We start from the raw sequence: 12,904 nt of genomic DNA on the forward strand, positions 1-12,904 counted from the left end.
CACATGAACTAATGCATTTCTTGCATACCAAGAATTTAAAGAATAAGTTTATGGCATTGAAATTGGATATTGCTAAGGTGTTTGACAAAGTTGAATGGAAGTTTATTGATACATTTATGATGAAAATGGGCTTCTGCTCAAAATGGAGGGAGTGGATCAAGATATGTATAAGCACAGTTTCCTATTCTGTATTGATCAATGGAGAGCCAACTAGAGAAATTAAACCAAAGCGTGGACTAAGGCAAGGTGATCCTATTTCGCCATATCTCTATATTATATGTACAGAAGGATTATTTAGATTGATTAAAAATAGCATCCATGCAAAGAAATTACATGGTTTTAAAGCCTCAAGAAGTGGCCCTGCCATCTCCCATCTATTTTTTGCAGATGACTCGCTAGTCTTCTGCAAAGCCACACCTGAAGAAACAAAAAAATTTGTCTCATATCCTCAATCTATATAAACAAGCATCATGACAAGAAGTCAACTTCTCAAAGTCGGCTAACACTTTTGGTAAAGGTACTCCTCACCATCTCCAACAACAAATAATGAATGCTCTGGGAATATCAAAAATAGGTGGTTTTGGAAAATATTTAGGACTGCCTGAGTGTATAGGTAAAAATAGAAAGGAGACATTTCAATATATCACACAGCGTATAAGGAATAAGTTTGATAGTTGGTACTCAAAGTTTTTGTCTCCTGCTGGTAAAGAAGTCTTTCTTAAGGCAGTCATAACAGCTCTTCCTGCATATACAATGTCATGTTTTTTACTGTCTAAAACTTTGCTTCGGGAAATTACGAAAGCGATGAGGCAATTTTGGTGGTCAGCTACTAAAGACAGACATAAGATACCTTGGATAGCTTGCAACAAAATCACAGCCTCCAGAAAAGATGGGGGTTTAGGAATACGAGATATGTTTGCTTTCAATAAGGCCCTCCTAGCAAAACAAGCTTGGAGATTAATGTCATGCCCTTCTACCTTGTTGGCTAGGGTATACTAGGCTAAATATTACTCCCTCCGTTTCAAAAGAGAGAATACTATAGCATAAATTTTGTGAAGGTAGATGTCATACGATAATTAGTAATAAAATGTATCATTAAGAAAACTTACTTTCTAATTTCTTACTCCAATCCACTATTAATCACAATAAAACTCCTTTTTTACTTTAAATATTGTTTTTCCTTTTAATATTTGCACTTTTAATTACTCTCTATTATACTTTTTTCTTGTGGGACTCTCAGTTAATGTTCACCAACCAAACTCCAAAAGAAAATCATAGACAAATCTGATTTTTCTTTGCATCACTTTAACAAGAAATAAAAAGGAAATAGGAGTGTACTTGGACCTATTAAAATACCTCTGTTGCTGACAAACCTGTAACTTCGAAGTTCCCGTACGAATCAAATTCCAACCAATGGGCATTGAAGCAAAGTTATCTAAAGATTCTAAAGAATTTACGTAAAACCGTAGAGTTAGTAAAAGTTCCCAAAACGTTTTCACTTTAACCCCTAATTATTTCAAGTATTACAATAAAACCCGGTCCCACCCCCAAATAAGGAAGACGAAAACCCTTTTTCGAGAAAAAAAGTTGAAACGTTACCGCCAAAGGAAACAAAAGAAAAAAAGTAGCACCATGACTTAATCATCTCCTTCTTCCCTCCATGGCAAAATCTCTCTGCTAGGGTTTTCGATTTCACACAGTCTCTCTCAAGCAAAATCGTGCTTGTTCTTGTTAATTCAACCATGGATATGACTACTTGCGTCGGCAGAAGAACTCGTTCGAAGACGGAATCGTACTTGAACTCACTTCTGAACAAATCAAAGGGGATCTCTGTGGAGAATCAATCTAGGAGTAGGATCGAGAGGCGGAAGAAGAGAGATTCCGTGCGCGATTCTGTTTCTCCGGCGAAACCGAAACCGAAACGGCGACGTGAAAAGAAGAGGACAGATGACGAGGATGTCGAGTTCGTTGAGACTATCTACCCGAAAGGTAAGCAGGATGATGATAATGTAGGCTCATCACCAGTGATTGCTCCTAGTTTAGAATCGAAATCGACTGTGAATGATGTGAATTCGATTGATGAGGAGAAAACTCCCGATGATGATGATTGCAGTGTCGATTGTGAGATGGATGATGCTGATTTGAGGGGTGAAGAGAAGGTTTCAGAAGCTGACGAGGTTGTGAGTCTTAGCTCTAGCTCTGAAGAAGAAGAAGAAGGCTCTGTAAAAGACTTAGAAACTGAAGTGTGTGGTGAAGATGACTATAGTGATGAAGAAGATGTTGAGTCTGACTCGTCTGATTACATGGAGGAAAGCTCAGATTCTACTTATACAGGGAGCTCTGATAGTGGTTTCGATTGTTCTGACGATGATGATGAGGTTGGTGGTGATGCTAGAAACACTGCTAAAGTGAAGAACAAGAGTCCTAGTGAAAGAGTGTACAAGAGGGAGAAGCGGAAGAATTATTATAAGAAGAATGATTTGGATGTATTTAATCTGCTAGCAAAATCTGTTTGGGACAGAACAAAGATTTTTGATGAAGACATTTGCTCCGGGGACGACGAGGAAGACACAGCAGACGTTGATACTAGAGAAGATCCTATAGTTAGAGACAGCTCTGGTGAATATCCTGTAGTTAGAGAGAGGAAACGAAGGAGATACCATAGGGAGAAAAAGAAGAAGCACTTGAATGTGACTGATCAGCTAGGAAACTCATTTTGTGAGAGTTTCGATGTTGGTGGAAAACCGTGGGTTCCGACTCATGTAAACCTTAGATTTGGTTGTGAGGAGGAGCCTGAGCCAATAGAGAAAACAGAAGAGGAGAAAGAGATAGACAGGTTGTGGGAAGATATGGCCTTAGCTTTATCATTGGAAGGTGTACGCTCTTCTGCTCATTCTAGAGTAAGAATACTATTCTCTGGTTTTTCCTTTCCTGATGATCATGCTTTTTTTCTTGTCATTGTTACGACATGAAATTAAGTCTTTTGCTTCAGAGTGGAGATGTGTCATGTAGCAATGGGAAGCATGACTTCGTACTTGATGAAGAAGTTGGTCTAAAATGCCGCTACTGTTCTTATGTCTCCGTCGAGATCAGAGATGTCTCGCCTACTATGGTAACATCCTTTGTGCTACTACACTTATTACTTGTTGATATTGTTTTTACTTCTGAACATGTTCTTTCCTCTGCATTGTGCAGGACAAGTATCGAGCTAATATTAATGACAAGAAGACATGCAGTGACAAAAAGAGTGGCGGTTTACTTGACAGTCTTGATTTTGCAGCTTCAGACCACAGCAGAGATATGGAGTCTTTGAAAAATACACAAGGAACAGTCTGGGAATACATCCCTGGCATAAAGAATAGTCTGTACCCACACCAACAAGAAGGCTTTGAATTTATGTGGAATAACTTAGCTGGGACAACAAAACTTGACGAGTTGAAGAGCTCAGTGGGAAAAGAAAGTGGCGGATGCATTATCTCTCACTCGCCTGGAACTGGTAAGACGCGTTTGACCATCGTGTTTCTTCAGTCATACCTAGAACAGTTTCCAGAGAGCCATCCTGTTGTGATAGCTCCTGCAAGCTTAATGCTTACTTGGGAAGAAGAGTTCAAAAAATGGAATTCAAACATTCCATTTTACAACATGAGTAGTCAAGATTTCTCAGGGCAAGAGAACCAAGCAGCTGTCTCACTTCTAAAGGGAAACAGGCACCTTAGGAGAAACAAGGATTCTGTCCGTATGGTTAAGCTATATTCTTGGAGGAACAAGAAAAGCATTCTTGGAATCAGCTACAATCTGTATGAGAAGCTCGCCGGGAACAGGTGCGCCGGAGAAGTACAAGAATTTAGAAAGATGTTGCTAGAGTTGCCCGGGCTGCTGGTCCTTGATGAAGGCCACACACCGAGGAACCATAATAGTTGCATTTGGAAAGTGCTCACTGAAGTCAAAACAGAGAAGCGTATCATTCTTTCAGGGACACCGTTTCAGAATAACTTCAAGGAGCTTTCCAACGTCTTGTGCCTGACAAGACCAGCTTATGCAGATAAGATCTCTTCGAGGCTCCAAGATCTCACGAGGTTGAGCCAAGAAGGCAAAAACGGGAGGTTCGATGAAGAGGTTGGAATCTCTGAGCTTAAAGATATGATTGCTCCTTTTGTTCATGTCCACAAAGGAAACATCCTCAGAGAAAGCCTTCCTGGTCTAAGAGACTGTGTTGTGATGTTGAACCCGCCTTTTCAACAGGAGAAAATCTTGAAGAGAATTGACCATTCTCAGAACACGTTTGAGCTTGAGCACAAGCTTTCAGCTGTTTCGGTACACCCATCTCTGTATATGTGCTGCAAGCAGACCAACAAGGAACGGTTAACAATTGGGCCAGTAGCATTGAAAGTCCTAGAGAGCCTTAGGCTTGACTCAAAAGAAGGTGCGAAAACAAGGTTCTTGATCGACTTCATCCGCTTCAGCCAAACAGTGAACGAGAAAGTCTTGGTGTTTAGCCAATACATTGACACTCTAGAGCTGATCAGGGACCAGCTCAACGCAGTATTTGGCTGGACAGAAGGAGAAGAGATTCTGTACATGCATGGTCAACTTAAACAAACAATAAGACAGCATCTGATCAATAACTTCAACAGACCAGACAGTAAATCTAAAGTGCTACTGGCATCAACAGGAGCTTGTTCCGAGGGTATTCACCTTGTCGGCGCTTCTAGAGTTGTCCTCCTCGACGTTGTTTGGAACCCTTCTGTTGAGCGGCAAGCCATAAGCCGAGCTTACAGAATTGGCCAAAAGCGGGTGGTGTACACTTACCATCTCATGGTTAAAGGCACAACTGAGTGGGGAAAGTACTGTAAGCAAACCAAGAAGCATCGAATATCCGAAATGGTCTTCTCTCCCACCAACGAGAAGGACAAGCTTATTGAAAACGAAGTTGTGTCTGAAGATAAGATCCTAGACGAGATGGTTCGCCATGAGAAGCTGAAAGACATGTTTGGGAAAGTACTTTATCGCAAAAAGGAATCTGACATGTTTACCGACATCCTCTGATTCTAATATCATTTTGTTTCTGTTAATCCCTCTCTTGAGACTCTCTCTCTCTCTCTTGGCGTTTATATATTAATAATACAATTATACGTAAGAGACAATCTCTAGCTTGAAAGATTCATTTGCAAGACTGTTTACAAAAGGGGAAGAACCAAAATAACTATAACCATGGCCAACACTCTAGAAGATCGAGGCTGCAACCTCGGTGAGTTACCTGTATCAATCATCACAGGGAACTCACAAAGATCATCAGAGGGATCTTCATCAGTGATCAAACCCAACCCCAAGAAATCACAGTCCCATGTTTTCTGATCATGCATCTGATAATACATATTAAACGCATACGAAGCATTGCCCACGCTTGTAAGATGGTTGCAAGAGGAACCATACCCAAGCGCTGTGCAATCAGATAAGCTACAAGCGTAGTCGACGTTATCAGCCAAGTCATCTTGGTTAAACGCGTTAGTGTCGAGAACACACCACGTTTTAGGAAGATACTTCACATCTTCCACAGGAACCAGAGTCTTATCATCACCTTTACCAGACAAATCAAGCTCGTATTTGGGTCTACCATCAAACTCGAAGATGCCCCAATGCCTCTCAAAAGTCCCCGGAGCAATACTCTTAGCATCTTCATCGACAAGGCTGAAGAGATAAACATCCATGATCACTCCTTTCCTCGCCGGAGTTCCATTTCCAGACATAGCATGCTTTACCATTCCCTGGTTGAATCTCTTTGCAGTCTTCGCATTAGCGTTCTTGTCTCCATCCGTAGGCCATCCAACTTCTCCCACGATGATCTTCATCCCCAAGAAGCTGTATCTTTCCATCGCACAAACCAAAGTGTCGAGATTCGCATCAAACACATTATTATAAACCAAATCTCCATCTCTCAAAGAGTTGTTACTCCCATCAAAGAAGGCGAAATCCACGGGGAAGTAAGCGTTTCCGTAAAGACTTAGAAAAGGGTAGATGTTGACCGTGAAAGGAGAATCATGTGTATACAAGAAGTTGATTATCTCAATCGTTACATCTCTGAGCTCAGGCCTAAAGTCTCCAGCTGATGGAACGGGGTTTGATTCCGGAGAAAAGTAGATGTCTGCGTTGAAAGGAACCGTGACTCTCACGTTTTTTAGACCAGCTTCCTCTAGTGCTTTTTGTATGTTGACGAGAGCTGGTAAAGTGAACTCAACGTATGTTCCGTTATATGTCTGAAGGAAAGGCTCGTTTCCGACAGCTATGTACTTGATGTTGACTCCACCGTTGTAAGAATAAGCGGTGACGTTCTCTTCTACCCATGAAGCTGCTAACGCTGGATCTTGAGCGACTTCTTTAAGCAACCGGTTTGGTATTCCGATCATGACTTCGATGTCTGAACCAGTTAGAGCGTTTAAGATGTTTTGGTCGGCTTCGAACAGTTTTAGCTTAGTAAATCCATTGTCCTTTAGCATCTTCACCACGTTTTCAGGTGGAAGCTGGTGACTCGCCATTGTTCCCCAGTTCACTCCTACACTCGTATTGCTGCAAGAGGCGATGGAGACTTGTGAGACAAGAAAGAGACATAGAATCATCTGATGAGAGAAGAAGGTTTTTGTTGATCTTGATCTCTGTTCTGCCATTTTCTCTCTTGTCTTTTAGATGAATCTTTTCTCTTTTCTTTATGGGGTTCTAAAGATGAAAGGTGATTGGATCTGTGATTTGTCCTTGATTCAGTTAAAGGAGCAGACACAACATGCAAAACAGCCATTGTCTTTGTGGAAACACTTTGTGCATGCCTCTTTGACAATCCACGTAGCATTGACCACCACATACTGTATTACTAAAAAAGTTACATAATAGATGATTATTATTAATTGTGTAAAATTTAAATAAACATGTGGCATTTTATGTAGATGAGCAATGAACCTATATATACCAATGAGAATTCTACATCATAGTTACGAGATAAGTTTGTAGAATTGAAGCAGTGTGTTATCCATCGACGCAATTAGTTTTCATCCGCTGTATGACTGTATCATTCTTAGTTTTAGTCAGCAGAGTCCTGAACAACTTCGAAAATCGTGATATTAAAGGTTTTGAGTTAAGTTAGTGGGTTCATCGTCTTCATCTTCATTCTCCAAGGTTCTTATATACACTAGCTAGTAACAAGAATCAAGAGTCCAACCTTAATTTTTTTTTATATGTTATTAGTTGTTCCGGTTAATCTAGAGTGGAACGCACAAAATCTAACTTTACTTTTAAATTTCTAAAAACTTACATAATTCGCAGATAGATATACCGAATTATACTTAATAGTAGAGATATTCAAGAAAATACAATCTACTCGCCAAATATACAAAAACTCTATAACTAAAGTTATGTTCGTTTGGCTACTTTATTTGGATGCACGTGTTTTAGATGTTGTTTTCAGTTAAAATTTGTGCCCAAATATTGCATATGAATATAAATAAATTTTCATCTCAAAATTCTAGAACTATGTTTTCTTTTTGTATTTGGATACATCATGCAAATGAATACAAAATCTAGATGTTTCATCCCAATGATGTGTGAGCATATGTTAAAAAGATGAGGAAGATTACAAAGTGGAAAATGAAGATGGAGGTGATGTGAATTACTGTTATACACTAGCAAGTAACAAGAATCAAGAGTCCAACCTTAATTTTTTTATATGCTATTGGTTGTTCCGGTCAATCTAGAGTGGAACGCACAAAATCCAACTTTACTTTTAAATTTTTAAAACTTTACATAATTTGCAGATAGATATACCGAATTATACTTAATAGTAGAGATATTTAAGAAAATACAATCTACTCGCTAAATATACAAAAACTCTATAACTAAAGTTATGTTCGTTTGGCTACTTTATTTGGATGCACGTGTTTTAGATGTTGTTTTCAGTTAAAATTTGTATCCAAATATTGTATAGGGATATAAATAAATTTTCATCTCAAAATTCTAGAACTATGTTTTTTTTTTTGTATTTGGATACATCATGCAAATGAATACAAAATCTAGATGTTTCATCCCAATGATGTGTGAGCATATGTTAAAGAGATGAGGAAGATTACAAAGTGGAAAATGAAGATGGAGATGATGTGAATTACTGTTGTACACTTTCATCATACTTGACAACGATCAAAAGTTGGTCCTCAAAACAAAATTGATGGTAATCTACATTAATGGACTAATCAGATTTTTTTTTGTCAAAGAAAAAGTGGATATTACTTAATTTCGACTCATTCGTGTAGTAAATTCATGGACTACATTTACTTGATTAACACATGATCTTTACGTAAGAATGACATACATTTTTGAACGTGTCGAACAATTATTTATGGGTTGCGTAAATATTTCTTGTTAACCAAGTAAGTGAAATCAATGAATTAATAATCCAAAAAAAAATCAAGAATTGAGAAAAACTATTCTCCCATTGTTAAAGAGAGTTGTGAGTACTCCACCAATTTAAATGACCGTTTATTTTGTTTTTGAAAATCACTTCCTACAACTGATAATTGTGGCCAAATATAAAACCATATTTCACATCAACTCTAGTTCACTCTCCAGCTTTTTGTCTTCTTCTTAGGGGGCGATTGGTTTTCCCGCTACCACCCGCAAACGCAGCTTTTGCGGTTGGTAGCGGTTGTCGGCGGTTTGCAACAATCACTCAAATCGCTCTAAACCGTTTCAAACCGCTCCGAATCTCATAAATTCAAAAGCTGGCTCCAGCTAGCGTTTGCGGTTGCGGGCGGTTGCGGGAGGGTAAAATTTTTTTCTTTTTTTAAAACAATATATATACAAAAGTAAAAATATTTAATAAAAATTTTAAAATTGAAATTATGAAAATATTAAAATATATCTATTATATTTTAATTAATATTATAAAATTTTATAATAAAAACAATTTCAATAAATTTTTAAAAATTAAAATTATAACTTTCTAAATATAAATTTTATATGTATTATAATTTTCTGAGTTTTTTGATATTTTTATAATTATATTAAATGTAAATATTGTTAATTTATTATTTGACTGTTACCGCATTTGGTAGTTAACCAGTCATAAGTCACCCGCAAACGCACCAATTTTTAACCGCAGTACCAGTCATACAAATCTCTTAAAACCGCTAGAAACCGCAACCGCCCGCATCCACAAACTCCCACAACCGCAACCGCAACCGCTGCGTTTAAACCAGTCAGGCCCTTACCCTTGGTCTTTTAAAAATAAAACACATCTCAATATGATAAATGTCTTAGACTTTGCAAAGAATGTGCTAGCAAGGAACTTCATTGTAGAGCAAATCATTTGATTTCAAATGCTCTTCATATTTTCCGTGCTTCCAGAAAACAACTTTATTTCGAAGCAAATTGATGTTTTTGAAGAATGTATTTTCTGTGTAACAGGACGAGTGTTTATGGCCCTTTTTTAGAATATAGGTTGTAATTTTGTTTTTGGTGTATATGTAGATTTTATTGATGTAGAATTATATCAATAATTTTTTAAGCACTAAGTATAAAGCTCTAGAAAAGTTGATTTCTAAAGACAACATGTTTTTTTATTTAGACAATATGCTTTTAATTTTAATTTTTCTTCCATATAGTTTGGTACATCATCAAAATCGAACAAATTTTGTATAATTTGAAACTTTAACAAATAACTATCTAATCAACAAACGTAAATTAAATCACTTAAACTGAGAACTTCCATCTTCCACATCCAAGTTCTCTCTTCCTCTTTTAGCAACACGTGAGCTTACTCTTATAAAACTCACAATATGAGGTAATTTTCTTATATACTCTTCAAAAAGTTTATAAAGCTTATTCTTAAGGTGTTCTATCTTTGCTTTGGAAGTGAATATATCAAGCTCATTATAACAACGATTCTAAATTTTGATGTTTATCTTAGGATCAAATACATCATCCATTTGCAAGAATAATGTTATATTGTTTCCTGTATTTATCAAACTTTTTTCTCATCTTAGAAATTATCTTTCTAACGATGTTATTTTCACTACTCATGTTCAATTCTAACAAACATTGAATCTTCCAGACATCCTCCAAATATAAGTTTGATGTGAGATAAATTGTCCTAGACATTAGAGAAATAAAATCAAAATCTCATAGATAACTATTGTCCTTTTTCATTTTTTTGGGACAATGTTTGTAGCTTATATCAACCACTTTAAACCTATTTAAATCATGTTCATACTTCAAAGCTTAATCAAACGCCAAGTAAGTTGAATTCCATCTATGATCACTTTTTATACAACCTGAGAATACAATCATTTTTTATGTTGAAGTTTTGAAATACTCCACAGTATCTTGAATCTTAGACAATGCACCACTAATAACATCTAAACCATCTTGTACTATAAAATTTAATATGTGAGCAAATTACCGCGCACATAAAAAAAATTTCCCTTTTGCACACCATATTATCATCCAAATTCAGCATATCCTTCAAAATTTCTTGCATACAATCATTAGCTATGACATTATCTACTTTTAGAGAGAACATTTGCTGACAAAAAAAGTGAACATTTTTCTCTGTATTTCCCATTTTTAAAGCATTTTGACCTAAAAAATAAACATAATGAACTTTACTAGTTAAATCACTCATGTGCGGAAGAATCATATCACATAATTACAAAATTGTGCTATGCAATATCCACTTTGCATCAACATAAATACATTCAAAACTATATAACTATCTCTATAGATTGAAGCAGTCCAACAATCTTAAGTTAAACATAACTTATGAATTTTTTCGAACTTATCAAATCTACTGATCCATTAAATCTACTTATTCATTAACATACAAAATCTTTTACCCATTAAGATGTTGGATTGGTTTGGATATATATATTAGCTTAAACATATTTTGACAATTCTATTTGTACCTATTATAATATTATTGTAACTTCATTATCAAATTTGAGGTAAAGTTATAATTCTCCATATTTAAAGTATCAAAATTGAGGTAAAGTTAGAATTTCTTCATATTATTGCAACCTAATCATCAATTAAATATATTTTAAAATTACACAACCATTTTTTCTATTGATAATTCGTTACCTTTACCATTAAATATCATATAATCTTACCTATTAACTACATATATATATATATTTCATAAAAATATTGTTTGTGGAATTTATTCTAATTTTATTGTTATAAACTAGTAAGTTTTATATATGATTTATTTGTTGTAGAAAATATCAAATATGGTGAATTATATATATGTCTATTTAAACAATCATTTTATACTAGTGTTAAAAAGTCTTTGTCATTTACTCTCTTTGTTTCAAAATAATGCATGTTCTTGCATTTTTTACTTGTTTCTAAAAGATCAATGTTTTAGATTTTCTATGTATTTTTAATATAATGAATTGTAAACTACAAGAAATGTTAATTGATAAATTTTGGATTTATTTAATTGCTATTAGTTTAAATTTATGGAAAATTTTTATAATTATAAAAATTAATGCATTGATAGTTAAATATTTTATTTTAATATTTGTAAAAAATCTAAAATATGCGTTATTTAGAAACAAAAGAAGTATTAAGTAAGAAATCTAAGAAATTAAAGTTCAAAAAAGGTCTAGGCAATTAAGTAGTTGTATATATATTGTGTAAATTGGTTGAATTAAATAAAAAATTAATTTTTGATTATATAGCTAATAATAATATATTTTATTTTTAAAGAAAAATAAAATATATTAAATATTTATAACAAAAAATTGCATATGCTTAGAATTTAGGGCAAATCTCCAAAATAGCACCTTTCTAAGTTTATATCACAAAAATAGCACTCAAAAACTAAAATGACCAAAATAGCATTTTATCTTTTGAAAAATTTAAAATTTTTTATTTTTCAAAATTTGAAATCTTATCCCCAAAACCTCACTTCTCAACTCTAAACCCTAAAACCTAAACTCTAAACCCTAAACCCTAAACTCTAAATCTTAAACCCCACCTCTTAAATGCTATTTTTGTGACTTTTGGCCTTGAATGCTAGTTTGGGAACAAAAACTTGACTTAGTGCAATTTTGGTCTTTTTTTCTAGAATTTATTGGTCACTATATAATATATATACTAGATTTTGACCCGCGCTTAGAAAGCGCGGATTTATTTTGAAATTAAATAAATTCTTTTTATATAAGAGATAATGTATAAGTTTGAGTACATTTACCCGAGTGCACTGAACCGTACCAAACTGGAAAAAAAAACTCAAAATTAAGCTGAATTTCATAAATAATCAAGCATAGAAAAAATAGAAACCAAAGTAAGGACCAAATGAGTACTTAAAATTTTAAAATACAAATTATATACCTATTAAACATAACTAAACCATTAAAAATTTATACTATTAACAGAATTATATGTGGTAATGATCACATTTGAATAATCTATCATATATTCATATGGATTTATTGTTAGAGCAATTATATAATAGATTATGAGAAAATAATAAATGAATTCATTTAAATTATGTAAAGTATTTATATGGTTAGAGAAATATAAGTTAAGATCAAATAAATAGTTAAGTCTAATGAAATGGTCCAACAACCTTGTTTAAGTAGATTTTTTAGGAGTGATTCCCTTTAAATATTATTGAGGTAAAGTTAGAATTTCTTCATATTATTGCAACCTAATCATCAATTAAATATATTTTAAAATTACACAACCATTTTTTTTATTGATAATTCGTTACCTTTACTATTAAATATCATATAATCTTACCTATTAACTATATATATATATATTTCATAAAAATATTGTTTGTGGAATTTATTCTAATTTTATTGTTATAAACTAGTAAGTTTTATATATGATTTATTTGTTGTAGAAAATATCAAATATG

At 34.4% G+C, this 12,904-nt stretch overlaps 2 protein-coding genes across 3 annotated transcripts; one reads left to right on the plus strand and one right to left on the minus strand.

The window, feature by feature from the left end:
• The first annotated feature begins 1,202 nt into the window (after window positions 1-1,202).
• LOC106450568 (SNF2 domain-containing protein CLASSY 4-like) lies at window positions 1,203-5,144 on the plus strand. Of its 2 annotated transcripts, XM_048736532.1 has the most exons (4): window positions 1,701-1,989; window positions 2,114-2,900; window positions 2,993-3,112; window positions 3,196-5,144. In XM_048736532.1, the coding sequence occupies exons 2-4, from the start codon at window positions 2,127-2,129 to the stop codon at window positions 5,044-5,046; spliced, it is 2,745 nt and encodes a 914-aa protein (XP_048592489.1). In that variant the 5' UTR covers window positions 1,701-1,989; window positions 2,114-2,126; the 3' UTR covers window positions 5,047-5,144. The 2 variants fall into 2 exon arrangements, with proteins under 2 accessions (XP_048592488.1, XP_048592489.1); XM_048736531.1 differs by having other exon boundaries at window positions 1,203-2,900.
• A 4-nt stretch (window positions 5,145-5,148) lies between these two features.
• Window positions 5,149-8,572, minus strand: LOC106450569 (glucan endo-1,3-beta-glucosidase 8-like). The gene has a single exon (XM_048736533.1). The coding sequence runs from the start codon at window positions 6,660-6,662 to the stop codon at window positions 5,178-5,180; it is 1,485 nt and encodes a 494-aa protein (XP_048592490.1). The 5' UTR covers window positions 6,663-8,572; the 3' UTR covers window positions 5,149-5,177.
• Window positions 8,573-12,904: the final 4,332 nt, after the last annotated feature.

This window comes from Brassica napus, chromosome A7 (genome assembly GCF_020379485.1).
Source record: "Brassica napus cultivar Da-Ae chromosome A7, Da-Ae, whole genome shotgun sequence".
Classification (NCBI taxonomy): domain Eukaryota; kingdom Viridiplantae; phylum Streptophyta; class Magnoliopsida; order Brassicales; family Brassicaceae; genus Brassica; species Brassica napus.